The 21,466-nt window shown below is 34.4% G+C and overlaps 1 protein-coding gene across 4 annotated transcripts; it reads right to left on the reverse strand.

Annotated features, from left to right (window-relative positions):
* Positions 1–63: 63 nt before the first annotated feature.
* Positions 64–17,098, reverse strand: LOC116779607 (homeotic protein spalt-major-like). 4 transcript variants are annotated; one of them, XM_032673984.2, is made up of 9 exons: positions 16,714–17,098; positions 9,052–10,818; positions 7,999–8,175; positions 7,656–7,789; positions 3,609–3,701; positions 3,056–3,290; positions 2,702–2,880; positions 1,989–2,156; positions 64–1,888 (listed from the first exon to the last, which is right to left on the reverse strand). In XM_032673984.2, the coding sequence occupies exons 1-9, from the start codon at positions 17,081–17,083 to the stop codon at positions 1,514–1,516; spliced, it is 3,498 nt and encodes a 1,165-aa protein (XP_032529875.2). In that variant the 5' UTR covers positions 17,084–17,098; the 3' UTR covers positions 64–1,513. The 4 variants fall into 4 exon arrangements, with proteins under 4 accessions (XP_032529875.2, XP_061385448.1, XP_032529878.2 ...); XM_061529464.1 differs by having other exon boundaries at positions 7,999–10,818; positions 16,768–17,098; XM_032673987.2 differs by lacking the exon at positions 7,999–8,175.
* Positions 17,099–21,466: the final 4,368 nt, after the last annotated feature.

A 21,466-nucleotide genomic window follows, 5' to 3' on the forward strand; every position in this document is an offset into this window, starting at 1 on the left:
ATTTAGTTTTAAATGATAAAATAATAAAGTTGGGATTTTAGGAGGAGGATAACAAAAAATAAATAAAGTGTTATTAGTATAATTGTTTTTTAAATAATTTGAATACTTTTTGGACATTTACATAAACATTTAATAATTTACAATGATTATTTATACTGACATGGACATGACACATCATATTCATGGCTAATACTACTCTAGACCTATTTGCAACTTGAAAATAGATGTAGGTGCTATGAGAATTACTCTAACAACTATCCTGTACCCGAGGCCTACAGCCTCGCAAGCGTCACTTTAATACTAAGAGTGTATGCATGATTTATAGTTTATAAATAATTTAGCGACACTTATACACATCTAGAGTGAAATACAAAACATATATCAATAAGTATCGAACACATAAATAACAATTGATCTATCAACGTTCAATCATCGCAAGCGTCGACAAATGCATGTATGGAAATTAATGTTTCCCTTGAAACGTATCTCAGTCTGCATTGTTACTGGCAAGTCTACATTCTACGTCCACCAGTCGTTCACATTTACAAAGATATGTCAAAGTATTCTAAAGCAATATTATAGCTATGACTCTAACACTTACAACTATGTAGACCTCAAATGCAAATACTTTTTTTTTTAATTTACATGATATGAATATGTCGTTTAATTCTATTACAATAATTAAATAGAACACAGAGTATGTACTCTCTAAAGACAATTCGTGGACAGCAACGATTTACTGCGTCTACATTCTGGAGAAAATTCTGTTTATTTGATTCAAATCATCGAGATAATCTTAAAGAATTTTTGTATTTCATATATATAGGTACAGCTTAAAAACCAACGTTTCCAATATGCGAAGATTGCAGTGGAAGGACATATTTTCTAAAGAATCTCCTTGCATTGGAATGTGACAAGATAAAATCATGCATATCGCACTCCAGTTTATATGTTTAGTATAAATATAGTATAATTATTTAAGTCTATACCATAATATTAAACTTAATCATTCGTTCATTACAATACTATTATACATTTTATATACAATTAATGATATATAGATTTATGAATTTAATTAATTTTTGGGATAATTCATAATATTTTTTGATGTCATAGCACATGAGTCTGCGCCCCAGATAGATTTGAATCCACTGTAACTTATCCGAATTTCGTCTCCGGTTAGTTGGCGCAGACTCACATCGTGCACTATCACAGAGTAATGACATAAACATGGGACTCAGAGAGTCCCCGATTGCCCCAGGCCCGTACTCATGCATATAAGTTACCTATATAAACTAGGCATAATAATTATTCGGTACACATGGCTACACTCGAATTGTCCTTAACGTCATTATAGATCACTCGTCACGACACTAGTTTCGTGAAGCCAGCAGCTAATCGTGTCCAAAGTGGATATTGTTCGGAACACCCATCGTATTTAGCACTTTATCGGATCACTGTCGAAGTCGTTTTCTGGAATGTGTTTTTTTATTTGAATCGGATACCGATATATTTAAACTGTGAGACCTTCGGTGCGCGCGGGCGGCGGTATTGATGCCAGGGGATGCGGTAGATTATGTGGTGCTGGAGGCGAAGCCTGTGCTGTCGGTGGCGCATGCGCTGGATGACCGCCAGCGGACCGGTAGTGCTCCCGTTCATTTTCCTCACGCATCTGTCGGCTCCGTTCAGCGAGCTCCCTGCCTCTCTCAGCGAGTTCCCTCATCGCCGCCTGACGTTCATCGCCGTCGAGTGACGGTGGCCTCTCGAGAGGGGAGGCGGCACCCGGTCTTCCAGCTCCAAAAGCTCCGAAACCAAGTAGTCCCGGGAATTTACCAGCTACGCCATTCTGGCCGGCATTTTGTTGCTGTATTACTGATATCTCGTTCAGCTAGAAACGAAAAATAAAATTTTGATATCTGAGTCTAGACCTAAAATTATAAGATTTTCAACTTTATTGTATTAACGCACTAAATGTATCATGACATTACTTTTTGTTGCATGCCATTGAGAAATGGCGCAGGCAAGTAGGGGTAGAAGAGATCAGGTCGCCGGAGAAGGTCGTGAGGCTCATGTAGCGGCCGTGGGGGCAGTTCCAGGGACATACGACGGCCGCGACGAGACGCACCTCCGCTCCACATGTGTGTGCCCATGTGAACCTGGACATTAAGAAAATTTATTAAGAAAACAAAAACAAAAGAACTTCAATCAATACGCTTTTCAAGCCAATAAAAGAAATCTTAGAAAAGCGATATAGTATATTTACAAAAAGAAGAGACTAAATTGTGCTAATTGACTAAGCCATGGCATTTAGTATTAAGATAAACAATATCCTGGTTTCCTTGTAGTTTCGGTGAAATAATTTAAAAATCCAGATATTTCAACCAAATACTATCAACTCATTTATAAAATAAGAATAATGAAAGCTATAAAAAATGAAGTCTTATTTTTTTCTGTTAAATTATTAAGATTTTGTAGATTCAGTCTTTTAATTAAATTCATTTCATGCCAAATTAACCAAAAGAATGTGGTAAATACAAAAAAGAAAACAAAAAATAAGTCGTAGGTATGTTTTTGTTTACTATGTGAGGTTTGGCAGACTCATTGACGCTATTTATATTTTAAATGGTTACGTCATTAATTACGATTCATTTCGTTTCTTAATATGTGAGACGATAAAAATATTTTCTGAAACAAATCTTACCTTAAGGTTTCCTTTGGTGGTAAAAGCTTTTTGGCAAACAGCGCATCGGAAGGGTTTGTCTCCGGTGTGCGTGCGCATGTGGATTTGTAAAGCCGATGACGATGAGAAGTTTTTGCGACAAACTCCGCAAAGGTGCTTCGATGACTGAGATGGTGGCGGATGATTTGGTACTATAGGTACTGAAATTAAGTTTGATTTACATTTTTGCTCAAATCATGGATTTGAAAATACTACCAGAGATTTAAATGGAATAAAAACGAGGTCAAGAGAACGCGGTAGCAAGCAAGTCGGAGGAAGAAATTTTGCTTTAATTGTATTTTATTTATTGTGTTTTGTAAATTGAATGTAACTAACCTGTAGGTCTTTTAGGCAGTGGTGGCATATCAATGGGGGGTGGGTGCGCTATAGTGACGGGGGGTAAGGCGGGGGGTGATCGTTTCAAATCGATCTTCTCAGGAGACGATCGTCTGTCTGGACTTGGTTCCCGGCCTTCTTCACTTGGCGGACCAGTTGGTCCACTTACGCTCTTTTCGAAACCAGGCGGCATGTCACGTATCTTGTGCGTCAACATGTGCTGTTTCATGTTTCCCTGGTAATTAGAACAGATATTCAAAATAACAGTTATATTTTTAATCGCCTTAAATATAGTATAAATAACGTAAGCGTAATAGTTTGTAAGATTTGTGCAGGTAGTTTTAAATTTGATTATATAGAATTTGTGCTATTTACTATTTAATGATGAAATTAATTTAAGAATGAAAATTATATATGAGGGCAACTCGTGATGAGTCAAAGGTTTTTGTAAAAAAAAATAAAGCTTTTAGCGTGAAAATATATTATAAAACGAAGCGTATTTAGAGGGGATAATAATGTATAGAGTACACGCTCAGGCGTCTCTCTCTCATACCGGGTAGACGAAGGCGTTCCAGAGGTCCAAAGCAGTGGCGTGCGGCGGGCGGGGTGCGCGTGGGCGCCTACACCGGCAACCGCCGCCACTGCTCTGGAACCACAAACACACGCAAAGTTTACACACACGCACACTAAAACAGGATTGGGGATAAAACACAGTGTATAAATAATATGTGACTATTCATTTTAGAGAAGGTGAACTTTGTTCATATGTACTGAACGATCAAATACTATATTAAATTGAGGTCAACGTCTAAGAACTATAATAAATTATGTTATTTACAAAATATTTGTGATTTCGCACAATTACTTCATAGTCCTTAGTGTATACTAGCAAGTATTTTATAATATACAAATACTTAATAGTCCTTCTTAATAGTTAATTTGTGTAATCATGATTTATTATGTTATAAAATGCGTATTATAGGCGTATTTTATAATTATAAAACGTACCGTCGCGCGTCGGTGTATTCGTATAGTAGTCATATTGTAAATTAAATTCATCAATTTTGTACACATGTTATGTTTTAATAACTTTTAATTAATATTACTGCAGCAATACTTAAGTAATCTTTAAGTAATCTTGTCATGGTCATACAGTTATTACAATAAATAATTTATTAAAATAGCTTTGTTCAAAGTATTAATATATATGTAAAGAACTTGATTGACTCATAAGGAAAACCCTTTAAAGTCCTGTTATATGTAAATAATATATATCTGTAACTTTACTAATATGCATGTAGTACAACTATATGCACATACTTACAACATATTGTCTTTTCTTTTATCAATAACTTTACATTGAATGAATACCATGAGAAGACTATTAAAAGTATCTAAGCATCTCCTCTCTGTTACTTAGTTTATTTTTATCTATTTAACCTAGCTCATTTTTAATTAGTATTTTGTTTGATTTTCGAGATTATTTTACGTTAATATAAGAGTAATATAATTTATAGTAACGTATTTATGACTACTTTATAGAGTAATAATAAATTAATAACACAGCTAATGATAATTAAGAATGGAAAAGCAAGTTGAAGATATAATAAAAAGAATCTATAGGAGCAACATTACTGTCGTTTCTTTACGTAACTAGAATGTCACGCCTTTTTAATCACACACCCGTTATATTATTGTAAAAAAGAGTGGTATTACAATAAAAAATAATTTATAAATATGCGCTTTCCTTTTCCTAGTGTTCTTATAACTAAATACAAGAAGTGTGCGAAATTTATTTATATTTTAAGTGTACTTAGATGATGTATAATGTTGTCTATCTTATTTCTTCATCAAATCTTAACAAAATTCACAGGAGGCGAGCTTGAAAGCAAGTCTATTGAATGCAAAGAATTATCGAAATCGATTCATAAACAACGAAGGTACAGGAACAAAAATATGCAGAATTAAGAATGACATACATTACAAGCAATTATGACCAAACATTTCAGTTAAAACATGTAACCTGAATCAAATTGGCTAAGAGACGATCGCGATTTTATTCAAGGAATAATTTGATACCATAGTTACAAAGATCGTTACAATCGATAGTCTAGCTCTTGGTAGCATAGCGCGTAAACATTCGGTGCCGGCGTCGATAGGTGTCGGCGACACTTATTGTAATTTCAAATAGGCTTGTAAGGTTCTAAGTGATAAGGCGCACACCGTGTACTGATACGCGCTACAACTATGAATTAATACAATTTATATATTTATCGTTTCACTTAAAGTCACATAGAAGTAAATACAATGCACTACGCGATAAGGACGTGAATACATTTTTAAGTTTTCCATTTACATTTTTAACTTTAAGTGTATTTTGGAGTCTTGTAATTCTTATATTACCACTTCACCACCAGGTACATCTAGGATCTGATTATGAATCTAGCCAGATTTGGAGATATTACTAGTTTTTCATTGATGGTCAGGCTATATTGCCATAGTCGGACACCCATCCAGCACCCTACTTGGATCACTGTAGCTGATGGCTATTCAAACAAGTTGTGTCGTTTGAAAGTATTCAGAAAAAAATTACATGTTTTGCTTGTTAACTCCTTAAAGCAGAAAAGAAATATGTTTTTGTTTTCATCGTTTTTATACAATAAATTATTGATTAAAATGGGCAGATCTTTACAGTATTTAAAACATTCAATAAACGGTCACTAAAATATTATAATATATCGATTCAATAACTTAGGGTTTTGTTGTACCTATCTGAGATTTAAACATAAATTTACATTTTATTGTTGCCGGTGTATTAACGAATTGTAAGTTAAATAAAAATATGAAAGGAAATACAACTTTTATTTACGTTTAGTAAGTAGTATCCAGGAGTAAATCATAAAGAACAGTGCGCGTACATATTGTTATAGCTTAATTGATGTCAAAGCGGTGGGTAATAGATAATAAATGTTACCCCAGCGCCGTCGTAAATAATCTATATTTTATTGATAAGAATCCCGCGTGGTCACTTTCAGAAACATACGAAAAATGTTATTTTGTCGAGCATAAATAATCTTTTTATGACGAGAAGCGTAGGTAAAGGCTCAAGGATTTATAAGCAATAAATATTTTACGACATGAATTAATATTCCGATCGTTTTCCGTGACGTTGTTTTTATGACTTATCATTTTTGTGGCGACCCGACAATGGGCCGCGACTTGCGGGTCGCGACGCAAATGCAGCTTTTCGCTCGAGTCTCGCCTTTACTATTCCAATTAATATCTTCGAGACCATTGGTGTGTAGTTCATTTATTTAATTATTATATTCTACCGAGAAATGCTTGACGCACATAATGGCCATACGGGAATAAGAGCATATTGTTCATATTTCTTTTAATATCGTCTGTGGGTTGATTTGAATAGATCCCGTTCCTCGGGAGCATGAAGATTGGTATTCATTGGTTTACGCAGCTTTCATATTTTATACCCCTTGCCTCGTACTATTTGTTTTGTAGGTACATAGTTGCTTGGGGCTCAGGAACAAGTTACGCGGTTTATATTATTTTTAATCAACTCATTTTACTTTTTTATTATTTTATATTATTTGAATAAAATATAACAGTATATAATAATTAATATTTATCTAAAATAATTTTTCTTTGGTCTGTAAATTTATTTTGAATTTTAACTTCCGTCCAATGCCACCAACATGCATCGCTAAATCAGCGAAAGCCGATGTGGCTAAGTAGCTTGTTACATAAAAGGCATTAAAGAAAGTCTTATAAAGGACTTTACTGCCATAAAAGGTTAATGAAAGAAATATATAGGTATGCAAGCTAAAATGAACGTCGCATAAGGTCTCAAAACAATAATCTGAAAGAATTATCATCGACAACTTAAATTTAAAGTATGTAAATAGTAACTTTTTACTAAAAACATATGAATTGTTAAATCGCTTGTCAATACAATCAAGTAATTAAAAAAGATGTCTATAAGATCAGCGGGATTCCATCACTGTATGGAAAACGTTATGTTGGCAGAGTTCATTAGGTCCGTTGAAAATTATATTAAGATTAATTTGCAGAAATATTGAACTGAGAGTCAGATATAATGAATTCGGAGCATAAAGTTCGTCATGCGCTTGCTTTAAAACCTTCGTTTAAAGTTACTGAATTTAAATTACAAGAATGATTCATAAAACCTTCCGTATCAATGTTTTCATTAACTACTTATTTTATTGCTTTAAATTATTTAAGGAAGATATAAACATATGAAAGAAATATGTTAATACTGCAAGATTACTCGAACGGTTCTGTCTTAAAAGTATTAGGTGAAAATTTGAGGAAACGTTGTAAAAGCGTAGCTATGTGTCGCTATTTGTGTAACAATAAAATATAAACTGGCCGCATGCCAGAAACATTCAATCGAATTTCATAAGCGCGATCGTGACTGCTGTATGTTTAATGTTTATTATTTTATTGGGTAAATAGGTATACCGGGAATATGTTTGTGTGTCTAAAACAAATAGTTATGTAGTTTGTATATAAAGAAGTAGGTAATTTATACGTGCAGTTGTTAATTCTCAATAAAAAAATTTACCTTAGTAGAGAAGCCTCTGTCGCAGACGGTGCATTTGAATGGTCGCTCTTTAGTGTGACTGCGGTAATGGATTTCCAACGCCGAATTGCAGGCGAAAGTCTTGTAGCAGATAGTACATGTTGTATTTCCGCGCACTGTACACAAATAAATCGACTGTTCATTGCCACTATTAAAAACACAACACAAATACGATAATACCGTCCATGTTTATTACAAATCCAGTGAGTCGTTATTACGCCCGGTATTTTAGGTACTGTTATAAAATGAAAATTAGGAATAAATAAAGGAATGGAAGTTCGGACGACCAGGGCGGACTTATATTAAAATTCCCGCTATCGCATACCTGCGGGAGGGAAAGCGAGTCCGAGCGGGCTGAAAGGTCCACCGAGAGCACCGAGCGCGGCGAGCGGGGTCGGCGGCGAAGGCAGCGGCGAGTGCTGCGGCAGCCGCGGGGGCGTCGACAGCACCGACGGAGACGGCGACGGTGGGGAGGCCCGTGCACTGCGCCCGCTCTCCGAACCTGTCGCCGATGGGAGGGAAGCCGTTGTGGTGATGGTTTTTACTTCGCATTCGGACGCCGAGGCGCAGACGGAGAGCGGCGAAGCTCGACGATTTTTTATATCTGAGTCCTCATCGAACTCCCGAGAATCTCTGCCGCTCTCATCGTCGGTCCCGCGGGAGTCCGCCCTTCGGTCGCCGGGAGTGGAAGGTGTAGGGAAAATTGGAGCCGGAATGGGACGATAAGAACAGTCTGTAATGTCCGATTCGTTGTTATAAGACTGACAACTATTCGCGTTATTATCGTTAACTTCATTGAAAGGGTTATTGAGTCGTTCACCCGTATGAATTCTGATATGTTGATGTAACGTAGAAGGATCTGTAAACTTTTTATGGCACACGGGACATTGATGCAATAATTGTGAGGGAGGTTTTATGCGGTGTACACCCATATGTGTCTTCAAATTACCTTTTGTGGTAAAAGCACGACCGCATAATTTACATCGAAATGGGCGCTCACCAGTATGTGTGCGGTAGTGCATTTGTAAAGCACTTTTACAAGACAGAACACGGTGACAAACTATGCATTCATTAGGCTCAGATACTTTGTTATCAATATTATCAACTAGTTGCTGTAATTTGGAGGTTTCAGATGTTTTTGTAATTTCTATTAAACTTTCCCAAGAATTATCGTTGCTACCTGGACGCGGTAAGAGCGAATTATAAAATATGGGGTCTCGTGTTACATCAGTGTCTCCAAGGACAGGATTATTTGAAAACGGAGTAAGACTCTCAGAAGACACGCTGCTAGGTGGGGATTGTGGAAACAATGGATAAGAAGGATAAGTACGAAGTCCCGTTGCTATTGAAATTGGTCCAGATATCGTAGAATTCTTACTTGAAAGATTTTCCGGTTGGTCTGGATCAGCCTTCACTTGTGGACTTTCTCTGCCGATTTGGTCTTCGTTGCTGTATTTTGAATCCATGCTGCAGTCATCATAGGGCGATGTTGATGGATATCGATCGTGTTCTTGATCTTGTCCAGCATCGTTTTCTTCAGGTTCTCTTTTAGGTGATATGCGATCAGACTCGTCAAAGCTAGAGTCACGTTGGCTTTCTTCATCTTGTGGTTCGGATTTAAAAACCTCAGATGCAGGCTGAGTAGGACTTGGTGCAGATGGTTTGCTGAGATCTGCTGGTACGTCTTGTTCTTCTCGCATCGCGAAAAGTGGATGATGTGAAAGAGGTTTATCTCCAAGAGGTCGAGGTGGAAGTAAATCATGGTGTGGTGGCCTATATAATGGCAAGCTTGGTGGAAAAGGTGCTGGTGCACCTGGATTAAATTGAAGTGGATGGGGTGGCATTCCCGGTATCGGCCCCGGTGATAGTTGTGCTAGTAGTGGTGGATGATACTTGTCTAAATGTTCGGGTACAGGGTTGGGATTCATCTTAACATGTGGAAATTTAGAAGTATGTCTTTGGAAATGTACTTTAAGGTTTCCTTTCGTTGTAAAGCGAGATCCACAAACGTTACATTTAAATGGTCTTTCGCCTGTATGAGATCTTATATGAATCTGAAGCGCTGAGTCACTTCCAAAAACTTTTCCACAATATCGACAGCGATGTTTAAAGAATGGTTCGTTGCGTCCACCAGATTTTCCGTCATAGGGTGACATTTTTCCAGATTTTCTAAAAGCTAGTTCATCGGCAAGATTATTAGCGAGAAGGCCTTGTGATGCGTTATCTAGTACTTCTTGTGCACGTTTTTGAAGCATTTCGAGAGTGTTTGGTTCATTAAGAGATGGCGGAGGATCGTTGTTTGTAATGATTGAAGATGCTAGAGAGGAAGATATGGAGCTGTAAGGTGGGTGGGACATCATTGGTGGCGATGAAGTCGGAAGCTTGGGAACAGAGATAGGTTCCGTTTTGGGCGTAAGATTTGTGTGGGTAGACGGCAAATTTTGGCTAGTAGGATGAGTGGGTTCAGCAGGAGATGGCTCCCGTGGCGGACGCGGTGGTGAAGGCGAGCGAGCTGGCGTCGACGGAGCGTTTTGTTCAATTTCACTCGGAGGCGGGCTTGAATGTTGATCCTCTTTCCGTCGTGTTAATGACAATTGATTTTGTAGTTGGCGTATTAACTGAAGTTGAAATACTTGTTGATGCTGTAGAGTAAATAGCGTACTTTGTAATACGGCAAGCTCATGTAAAGCGGCTTCATTATTTGCATTATTAGCCATTGCCGTCGCAGCGAATTGAGCAACAGCTACTTTTGTATTCTGAAGAGCTTCAAGAGTAACATGGCCTGCTACGGGGAAGGGAAGACCTACGGGGGGCATATCGGCTTCAGGTACCTCAGCTTCACCATCCTCTAGGCTGTTATTATTTTCAGCATCCTGCCGATGCCTTCTTACTTGATCTAACCGCTTATTGGGTCCATCCATTTCTTCATCCCCCGACACTACCATATCCTCGGGATCAGAGTGCATTCTTTCTTCACCCATTTGTATTGCTTTTTCATCACAAACCCTCTTGTGATACAAGAAGTCGTGTAGGTTCTCGAACTGTTCATGACAGCGAGGGCACATATGTGCCTCAGGCCGATCTCTTCCGTCATCGGGTAACACATTATTTATATCCTCTTCTGAACAGGATCCCGAGCTATCACCTAAAACAAAAGATAATTATTACTTATTATGTTCCAATATACTTAATTTATAAGTTTAAACAACTGTGCTGAATAAAAGCCCATACTGAACTAGCTATAGATACCCATACACGTTATATGGATTTTTATTCAAACACATATCTAATGTTCTGTATAAAGTACACGGTACGTAAGACAACAATGACACAATTGTTATAGTAAATTCATTATTTATTATTATGCTACAGTCTATACCGATTAATGATAATTGTATTTATTAGTTGAATACAATGTGATTAAAATATAAAACTCTTAAACTTTTAATGACTTTATTCATCGCATTTGAATTAAAAATGTTGCTTTGTGTGTGTATTAAATGCAATAAATTTTCGTGTTAAAAAAATGTCATACTAAACTTCCACTTGTTCATTCCATTAATGGCGCTACAATAATAATTAATAATCTAAATGAAGTACTCGTAAAGACAAGTAGTTTAAAATTTTGTAACAAGCAGAAAGGATAGAAAGTTATTTTAGTAAAACTCTTGCTTCTATATTTTGTATAATATTTAAGAGGGCGTCTAAACATTACGGATTTTTATTGCCGCCTGCCGGGTACATCATTATGAACAATGTTTTTTTTAATCTTTTCGTACATGTCAGGCATACAAAACCATTAACTTTTATGAAACATTTAAAATTTAAATTAAGTTATTAAATCTATGATATATTTAACAAGTTTACAATGTTCTAAAATATAATTTTCTTTTTTTCAATCAATTAAATTTGACTAAGATTGAAATTAAAGTGTCCCGTATCTAGAAATGATTAACAAATCTTTTGTATCCATAAAGAATGTAATTTAAAAATAGTATTCTATTGTTACAACTTGAAGATCTTTATTTTGAGTAGGGCGTCTACTCGGCAATAGATGTCGCTGGCAGTCTCATTGTTTTGTTTCGCATTATCATTATTATAAACGACAGTATACAAAAAGATGAAAAAAAAAATTGTCATGGTTGAGTGTAAAAGAAAAGAAAACTATGTTTTATGTTACTTCATAGTAATGTGTGATTTATCAATTCTAGTTTTTGAGACGTAGATAATAAAAATTCCATTTGTTGTGGGCAACATTACTTTATATATAATTTGTTTATGTGTTTCTTGTGTATCTTTTATAGTAATAACATTTTTCATGTAAATTGTCTAATCTTTAAATATTATGGATATAAAAAATAAATTAAGCAATAGTTATGTTAATGCAGTGTCGGATCAAAATATGGAACATGTTTTTATAAAAATCTATTCTTTAAAATGGTGTGTATTAGAACCGTGTTCTATTTTTAAATTAAATTGAATGAGTAGGTTATATGTACTTGAATTTAATCATCAATCAAGTAAAAAAAAATTAGTGGTTAATTAAACGTAAGCCTAATAAACAACACTATTCAATTATAGTATATATTCTTAATTTAAAATTACATTTAAATCCTTTACATAATTCGAGTTAAAAATTGAGATTGGTGAATACTTTAATGTATTCTTAAAAAACGCATACACTCGTTTACACATACGATATTCGCACCTTTTAAAAAATTAATGAAGTTCTAAACATTGATATTATGATAGAAATATTGTATCTATGACATTTAATGAGCTATCTTAAACCGTTTAATTTATTATCTATTAAGAAAACAGTAAATAAAATATTATTTTTAACTTTTCCATCATGATTCGTAAACGTTAGACATAGAATTCTGTACGAGGTGAAATAGGTGTGTTTCGCTAAGAAGTTATGGGTACTTTCTGTGACTATATACTAAAAAGATACTCGTTTAAGATTCTAAAACTGTAGACAAATTGTAGTCCTTCTATTTGGAAATCCTTAGAAATATTTCACTTACTTTAAATAGTATTGGATATTAGAAATATACTAACAGAGTATAATTAAAGAAAATAAATTAAATGATTTAAACCCTGTATGAATCTAATATCTTGAATATAGATTAAGACGGTGGCCATTTAAATAACTAGACCCAGATAACTCAACGAATTTAGAGTCGGCTTTTACGATGTAGAACTTGCAAAAAGTTGTTTCTAGTCTTATGTAAATCACAAGTAGATCACAAGTCGATTTTTTAAATTTTATATGTATTACGTGTAAAAAATATTGTGTAAGCATCGTATCGTCACGCACCGTGTTAAAAGTTAAAGTGGACATCACATAATCAATTAAAGTTTATAAGTAGAAATTGATCAAAGAAATTTTCAAAACTGAAATATCGACTATAATTGTAGTATATTAAAGCAGAATCAGTTAAAAAAGTATAATTATCTAATTCATTTAGAATATAATTTTAGATAATAATCAAAGACCGACATTCTTTTGCCCAAACTCAGCTCTAACTCAACGTCAGTTCGCACTTACAACCAATATAACTATAATATAATAATTCTCTTACATAGTTACGTATAATTATAGTAAAATTAATTAATATGAGACGAACGTTACGATATTTTTCCATCTTTATAAGATGTATATGCACATAAATAAACATTTCCCCATTTAAGTGTATTGGAGTCTTGTATTTCCTTTTCGATAATGCTTTTAATTTATATCTGAATTTATATATACATTATTTTTATTATATGTTGGAATATATATACGGTAATTTGCGTTTAAATTATATGTTAATAAGCCACTCTTTCATTATTCATTCATAAAAGTAATGTTTTTAATTAATTTTTTTTTATTCTATTTCGTTTATGTACCTACCTACATACGTTTTAAGTTATTTTTCGTTAATGGATGTTCTAATTCTATTACCTGCTTTCCATTTTACAACATTAACGAATTATTAAATATTTGTTGTTTCAATATTATTATATATGAACAGTTAAATGAAAACTGACATCGAACTGAACGAATAAAATTATATGAAAAATTATCGCTTAATATAATATATGTACTTTCAAGACTACGGTTTATTTTGTGTAACTTATATTAATAGATTTTCATTAACATGAGAAGAAGAAAAATGAGTTTTACTCAGCTTAACTAAAATAGTCAATGAAGTGAGATTTCAGATTTATTTTGTTTATATACTCATATTTAGCAACATGTGAGGAAATTTTAAACTTTATTCCTTCAATTATAATCTTGGGAGGCCTCAATAATACAATAGGCTGGTGTCATTTTGATGTGATTACTCAACTCCTTGTATCACAGACCTTGAGTAAATCAGCTATTCGTTTCAATAATTATATTATGTTGTCTCTTTAACGATTGGGAGGGGCTCTTGATTTGTTAATTTATTGACCAAATTTTTATGTTTAATTTGTAATATTCACTAAGTTTCGAATCTCAAATCTTTAAAGATTGATGAACACCCGCGAGCTTTCACATTGCGTTAATCCATCTACCAAATCGTTATTCTTAAAAATTGTTTTTGCAACAATAAAATTAATGTAATACGTCAAAAAATATATATTTTTTTGTTGACTCTAAAACGGTAAACATGTTTTTTAATTTTGTATAAACATTTGAATTTTTGTTTAGTTGAGAGCATCTTTTTAGTGACACATATTAAAAATGTATTCTACCTAACTATATTATATTCAGTGGCTGTAATCTATTTAACCTTTGATATTGGAGCATCACTAATCATCCATTGTTATAATTCATATGTACATAGCTTTGATATATGATTTTTTAAATAAATTTTCTATTAATACTAAAAAGGAATACGCATTATATGTATTTCGTATATTTTTTTTTATCGCTTCATCAAATACAAAGCCATACAAACGTTAAATACTGCTGTTTTAATTGCATTATTCACTTAGATCGCCTTAAATAAAGTAATATGATGTGAGCATTTTAAAATAACCATTTATTATATGAAAGTGTTGAAACCTTATAAGTACATATTATAAATTATCATACCATCACATAGTTATGAGAATAAATTTGCTTATCGCCACGATTTTTCAACTTTCCCCATAAACTCGGAACCGGCGTTATCTCAATGTTATAACGACCGAATGCTTTAAATGTATATTTGGAAGTTAAATTTTATATGTCCAAGCATAGTGGACGTCCCACGGATGTTTACATTGTAATGCTAGCGAAAAGTGAACACTGACACAAAACATTCATATTAATCCGGGATAATCTTGCGGTAAGGGCTTAAATGTCTCATTTGTAGCGAAATACCGGTGTGGTTGTATCTTAGTTTGTAAGGAGGTGGATTAGAGGTGTCTGTTTGTCGCAATTTGGCTTTAAGCTTTGTGCAGATTTAAAGAAGCCGCCCGGCGCGTCTTAGGCGGAATTTAAAAAAAAGCACACAAATAAGTACCATTTAAAATTTTTAAATAATTCTCAATAATAATACAAGTTGACACAATTATATGAGTACAAGTTTTTGTAAATACATTCAATGATTGACTCCGGGTCGAAGACGGGTCGTTTTATTTTATATCTTTTGTGTTTTTTTATGTAACAAAACAAAATAAAAAAATATGATTGTAATTCAAATGTATTATTGAATTTAAATTATATAGCAATTAATCCACATACTGAAAGTTGAAATTATTTATATTAATAGGAATTATTCATTATTCAAGGTTAATGGATGGCGATAAGTATGGCTTGTCATCAATATATCATTTTAATATCAAGGAACTCGATTCGAGACTAGTTTTTTATTTACTTTGTTATAGGATCGATCTGATCGCATCAGTTCCCAACGAAATACTATTAGCTTGTACCAATCGGAACATTGAGTTCTCGAAACAATTTATAGAGCGGTCGTAAAATTATGTAGAGTTATATTAATAAAAATTGACGGCCTGTCATTCCACTAATATAGAGCCACTTAACTCTTTTATCAGAATGTGTTACTTAAGCGCCGCTTACGTAAATGTGAGCTTTATTTTTACTCATATTAGGCTTTATTCGCCGAGAACGGTAACATTTTGCGTTATTAAATTATATGTTAAAGTATATATGGAGTTTTACGATGTGATTTTCAATATTAATTATCCATTAGGGTCCCAGAAAAGTATCAAAAACTGTTTTATTAAACGTGCATGTATAATATACGTACATTACAAAAGAATGCGACATACAAACATTATTTAAAATAAACATTACTCTCTCGACTGAATATTAGAAATATTAATAGGTACGTACATTTAATTGATTTTATATTTTAAATATTATGTTAATAAAATTAAACAACCGCACTTTGGACGACGCTGAATTCCTTTTATCATCACTTAATGAAGGTTAAAAAAATATCGGTTCACATAAATTATGAATGAAGCCTTCGATGTTCCAATGCTGAATTCGTTTCGTTTAACGTGTACGCTAACAAATTATACAAAATTACTGAGATAACTCGGTTTTTGGATGACCAAAAATTTTTTCATGTTATTATCATAACATCCGAAGAGGTATCGATTGATATCAATCTCGAATTTTACAAATATATATAATTTTTTTAACTGTCTTAAACCTGCTCACTTCACTTCAACGAGAATTCTTTTCTCTGGCTTAAAAATATATTACTTTAAATCACCATTTAGAAACTGATACTTTGATTTAAACATAGCTTTTTAATTTTTGATAATCCCTTCTTAGAAGGTTTGGATATTTTCATAGTCGTCATAGTTTTTAATCAATGAATTGGACTCACCAAATCCCTAGACCCTAGTAACGAGTCACTACACCTACCTAGGGCACACTATCCACGACCAACTGTCGGGTTTTATTTCACACACACTGTTTACGAGAGCTCACTTTTTAATGCATTTCTTATAACCGCTAACAATAACATACGGAACATTATTGTGGACGTGAACTTGGAATGCCGTATTCCATATTCCGTATTCCGTATTCCGTAACTAAACTCACAGATCCTATGTACGGTCGTGTGTCGGTTTGGTGATCGAGCTGATGGATATGTACCGATGGAGACGCGTCGGACGCAGGCTGGCTTGACGCGCGGCATGCTGGCCGGTGGTCGGTCGATGGTAGGTGGTCGGTGGTAGCGCTGGCGGCTCACAGCCCTCGCATCGCCGGCGGTGGTAGAGTACTCACTCGCGCGGAGCCTGTGTGATCGGACGCGGTATACAGACGGGCTCACCTCTCGCCATCTGACGCGGGACTGAGCGCGAGCCGCGAGCCTCCGGGCGGTGGTGGCGGGTGGTGGAGGACGGCGGGAGTCGCGCGCGCGCACCAGGTATAAGGTTATGACAAGGAGGCGGAGCCGCGCCCGGCTCATAAATCAAACTTCGTCCATTCGCACGCTCCGCACCAGACTCCCTCCACCATATTCCATATTCGGGGCGGAGCATATTTTAATAATCATAACGCCTCATATTCATAAGTGACATGCGAGGCGGCGGAGGGCGGAGGATGCCCGCTAGATGGCGGTCTCGGCTTTCGGAGAGGCGCTCCACGGTCGCCGGCTCTCCACACAAGCCTCCCACAATCACTAATTGAGCTACACATTGTAAGTTTTAATCCTCTGTTTGTATTGCTTCAATATTGCTTGTTATCCAGTTTTATTAAACGGACGCCAAATTATTTTATATCTCTACATATAACTAAGATAACTACTGTTCTTTTGTTGTTAGGTACATAATATATTTTATGATATAATTGTATTCAATTATAAGAATAAAATTATGAATGACAACAATAATTAACCATAGAATTACTTACGTATCGCCATATATATTTTCGAACAGCCGTCACATCACGTCACGTTTGTAATCGAATTAAAGAAATGTTAATTAACTCGACCTGAAATATGTATATAGTTAACAGTTCAGCTGACTCATCATAGCCGGTCGATTAAAAAAAAATACTGTATAGAATCCTCCGGCATTGACATCCGTAACAAGATGGTGACGCTTGAATGTTTTAAAAACATAGCGTTATCATAGAGCGGATGTCGGGAGCCGCGTCGCTTTTGTGTGATTTAAATTAAATATCCACTACACATAGTGTTGGATATTAATACGATCGAGCAATTATCCGAATCTGCCAGTCACTGGCCGACGCGATATCAATGACAAATACTTTTTAATTAATTTCTTTCACTACTTTTTTTTTTTTTCGTATCCGAGATGATTAAAATTTATGCCGCAATAATGATATGAGCTATCTCGTTATCGATTTTACGATTAGTTTTTTTTATCAAATGATTTATTTATATTATTTTTTTCTCACATTTTTTAATCAATCGTAAAATATGGATTTTATATTAGTATTCTACATATATGTTATAAGTAATGGAGATAATATTATCTTGTTGTGATAACAATCCAGTTTAGAATAGAGCGATCAATGAATACATGAAATGACAATATAGAGGTTCTAAGTAACATAGGACTCTACAATAGAGCGCGCTAGAGTCGATCAGCTGAAGCAAGTGAAAGCTTTTATATGGGATTCAGGAAATGCTTGTAGAAATAATGATTACCTTTTTTCTTACAATTACATCCAACGCCTGCTGAATGCTTACAAGTGTAGTATATCCTTTACTGTGTCGTTTTAAACGTTTTTAATACATTGTAACACATTGTAAGTTCTAGCAAAGAAAAATACGAAGCTAATATGAATGACAAAATATAAATAGATTTATATAGAGACTTAATTTTAGAAATAATATGTTGAGGACCTCCCCTTGATATAACTTTAAATAATAATATTCTTCTAAATATTCGATTCCTTCATTTAAAAATATTTTTCTCTACCAGGCATAGTTTTCAAAATTATAATTATGCTACAAATATGTTTACATGTATAAAAAATAGCGGAAAATAAATGAGAAAACGCATTTAACTAAAAATTATAACGTACATATTCCAGGTAATTAGATAATGGCGTGTTGTTGGTCTTAACCTCAGTTGACTAAATAATTCCTGTTTATGATGACACCTAATCCCATATGAATTAATGTGAGTTCCTTGAACGGTATCGGTGTTATTTCAGAACCGTCAGTGCGTCTGTTAAACAGAAATAGCTCTGTAACACAAGTCACATTCAATTTAAATACACAAATTTTTGAAAACGTATGTTTATTTAAGCCAAAGCACGCTTATGGCTCCTGTTCTATGTGAGCGTTCTGTCTATTAATTTAATTTATTTCAACATAACCTCCCTGTATATCGTATTAAGAGATTATGATGAAAATAGTCAATTGTGTTATTAAAAGCTTTCAGTTTTGGGCTAAAATCGTGTGTCACCAGTTTTTAAATGGAATAAAATTTAAATATCATATATATTTGCGAGCGGTTAACGGGGGTTGCTTTTTTAAATCGTCAAATGTATTATGGCAGAATGACCGGTGGGTCGGAGTGCGGACGCGTTCATAAATTTGAATATGGAAGTGAGTTCTAATGGCGTCGCTGTTTATTTTTACTGCACCCCCAGAGCTGTACTGAATGCGACGCCGAATTTATTTCCATGCATTTTAATATCTCCCTCTGAATTGCCGTTTTCGCGCGGTTTTATTGAGGCGTCTATAGTTATATCGCGCGGTTTACGATCCGAACGATATTGGTTGAAGCCTTGTAAGGTTTGGATATCGTAATTAGTACAAGTCGATGGGCGGCCATTGAAGTCGGGATGAGGAATGGCTTGTTGTAATCATGTGTTTTTATGATGCCATCGCAAGGAAATATTTAAATATCAAAATTAAGTTATTACTTTGACGTTGATTGATAAGAGGCTTGCAATTTGTATCACGGAAGAGCACGCACAGTTCGTATATTCTGAGTCGGGTTGGTGAATGCCGAAATAGGGCTCCATTGACTTGGCTTAGCGCCTCACTATTGACTCTCGGTGACCTTCAAAGGGTTATCGCTTTCCTTATCGTTCAGATCTTTGGGGGATAAGCGATTTAGCCGATCTTTTTATCTCTTTAAAACAATTTTTTACAAGTTTTAAAACACGTAGGTAATGTAAACTTTTGTTAATTTTCGACGTTCATGAAACCAAAAAAAAAAAAAAATGGAACCGACCAGAAATTTGAAAGCATCAAATTACCATTATTTCGATGTTGTCACATTTTTACACGTAACTTTAATAACGGATATTGCAACTTACATGTCAAAATCACTTTAAATTATAGCAATTTTCATAAATGTCTGACAATTAGTGTGTAAAGAAATGAAGTCATCGGTATTACGTTTTTTGTGTACAGTTATAAAACAAAATTCAAAAATAAATTATTTTATACAGGAGCTTAAATTAGCAAAGTTATTTATTTTGTACGAAAAATTTACAGAAATGTATTGAAAAACCAATATAAATGTCGTTAGAGATTATAAAGTCAATAATTGCGTTTATTATTACATATGAATAGAACTTATGTAAGTGTTTATAATTAAAAGTTATATATCTATCATCGGAGCATTAAATAATTTCATCAAATGTCAGTTCTTATGCAATGATCTATTACATTGACATTTGGCTTATAACAGCTAATCGTGGCTTAATAATTTTTAATGGCTTTGGCATTCAATTATAAAGCCTAATGTATTAAATACTAACAAACTTTTTAAATTTATTATTCAATTACGTCGTTTGAGTTATGTTCGTATGTAAATTTTTTCTTGTTTAATATAACTAAGGTAAATAATAACTTCACTACTTTGATCTACATTTCGTATATATTGAATATTCCCTTATTATTTTGTTAACATTAAAAATAAAACTTTTGCTTTTAAAAATAGTTTTATCTATAAAATAAGAATTTCTCATTGTTAGCTCTATCATAGTTGTATTATAAAGCTCTTTGTTTAAATATAAACATGTCAATGTAAGTTTTTATAATAAGTCGCACTATAATTTCGGTCGCATCTGAAATATAAGTGTCCAGGGGCACTCAGCGGCCGGACGCTCATATTTTGTTATTTTATTTATATTAAAAGTAATGGTCCTCTCGTGGTATAATGCTCTCGACTGTTTTTGTACATTTTTCTCTTTTCCCTGTGTCGTATATTTTCACTTAAATGATAAAGTAACTTGACCCTTCGTTTCTATTGTACTTGAAATATGTTCCTAAATTCGTAATGGCAACGGATTCATAGTTATTTATAGATAAAGTTCTTGATCTAGATATATTCAAGACCTCATGAATATAAGATCAAATAAAAAGATTGAAATTCCTCTTTACATTGTATTAGTACTAATCAAGGTACAGGGTCCGTGATATAGTCATATACTTGCATAAATTTACAGTTTATACTTTTATGCTATCGTAAACAAGAAATACAGACTATAGGGTAAAGAAAAACGTTCATGGTGTGCGGAGAGCAACCGCGCAATTAAGGCATTGTTTTGTCATACAAAGGAGGCAATAGAGGTGAAGTCTGAGTGTCATTTAGTCAGTAAGTGCAGGCCAGCAATCTGTATGAGTGAGTTGGTGTGTGTTGTAGGCTGTAGGGGCTTGTAGTGGGCTGGTGTTGGGAAGAGTCGGGTATCGCGGGACTCTTCCGGGGAAGGCGCTATCTCAGGCTCGGGCGCTGCCTCCCTCTCGTAAATAACGCACGCTGGCGAGCCGGCGAAGCGCTCGTGCCAGATCCTGCAGCTAGAAACAGTTAAACGCTCATAATTTCATGCTGGTTAAGCTTATCTTTGTCTCGTGTACGAA

This window comes from Danaus plexippus, chromosome 2, assembly GCF_018135715.1.
Source record: "Danaus plexippus chromosome 2, MEX_DaPlex, whole genome shotgun sequence".
In the NCBI taxonomy this organism is placed as follows: Eukaryota; Metazoa; Arthropoda; class Insecta; order Lepidoptera; family Nymphalidae; genus Danaus; species Danaus plexippus.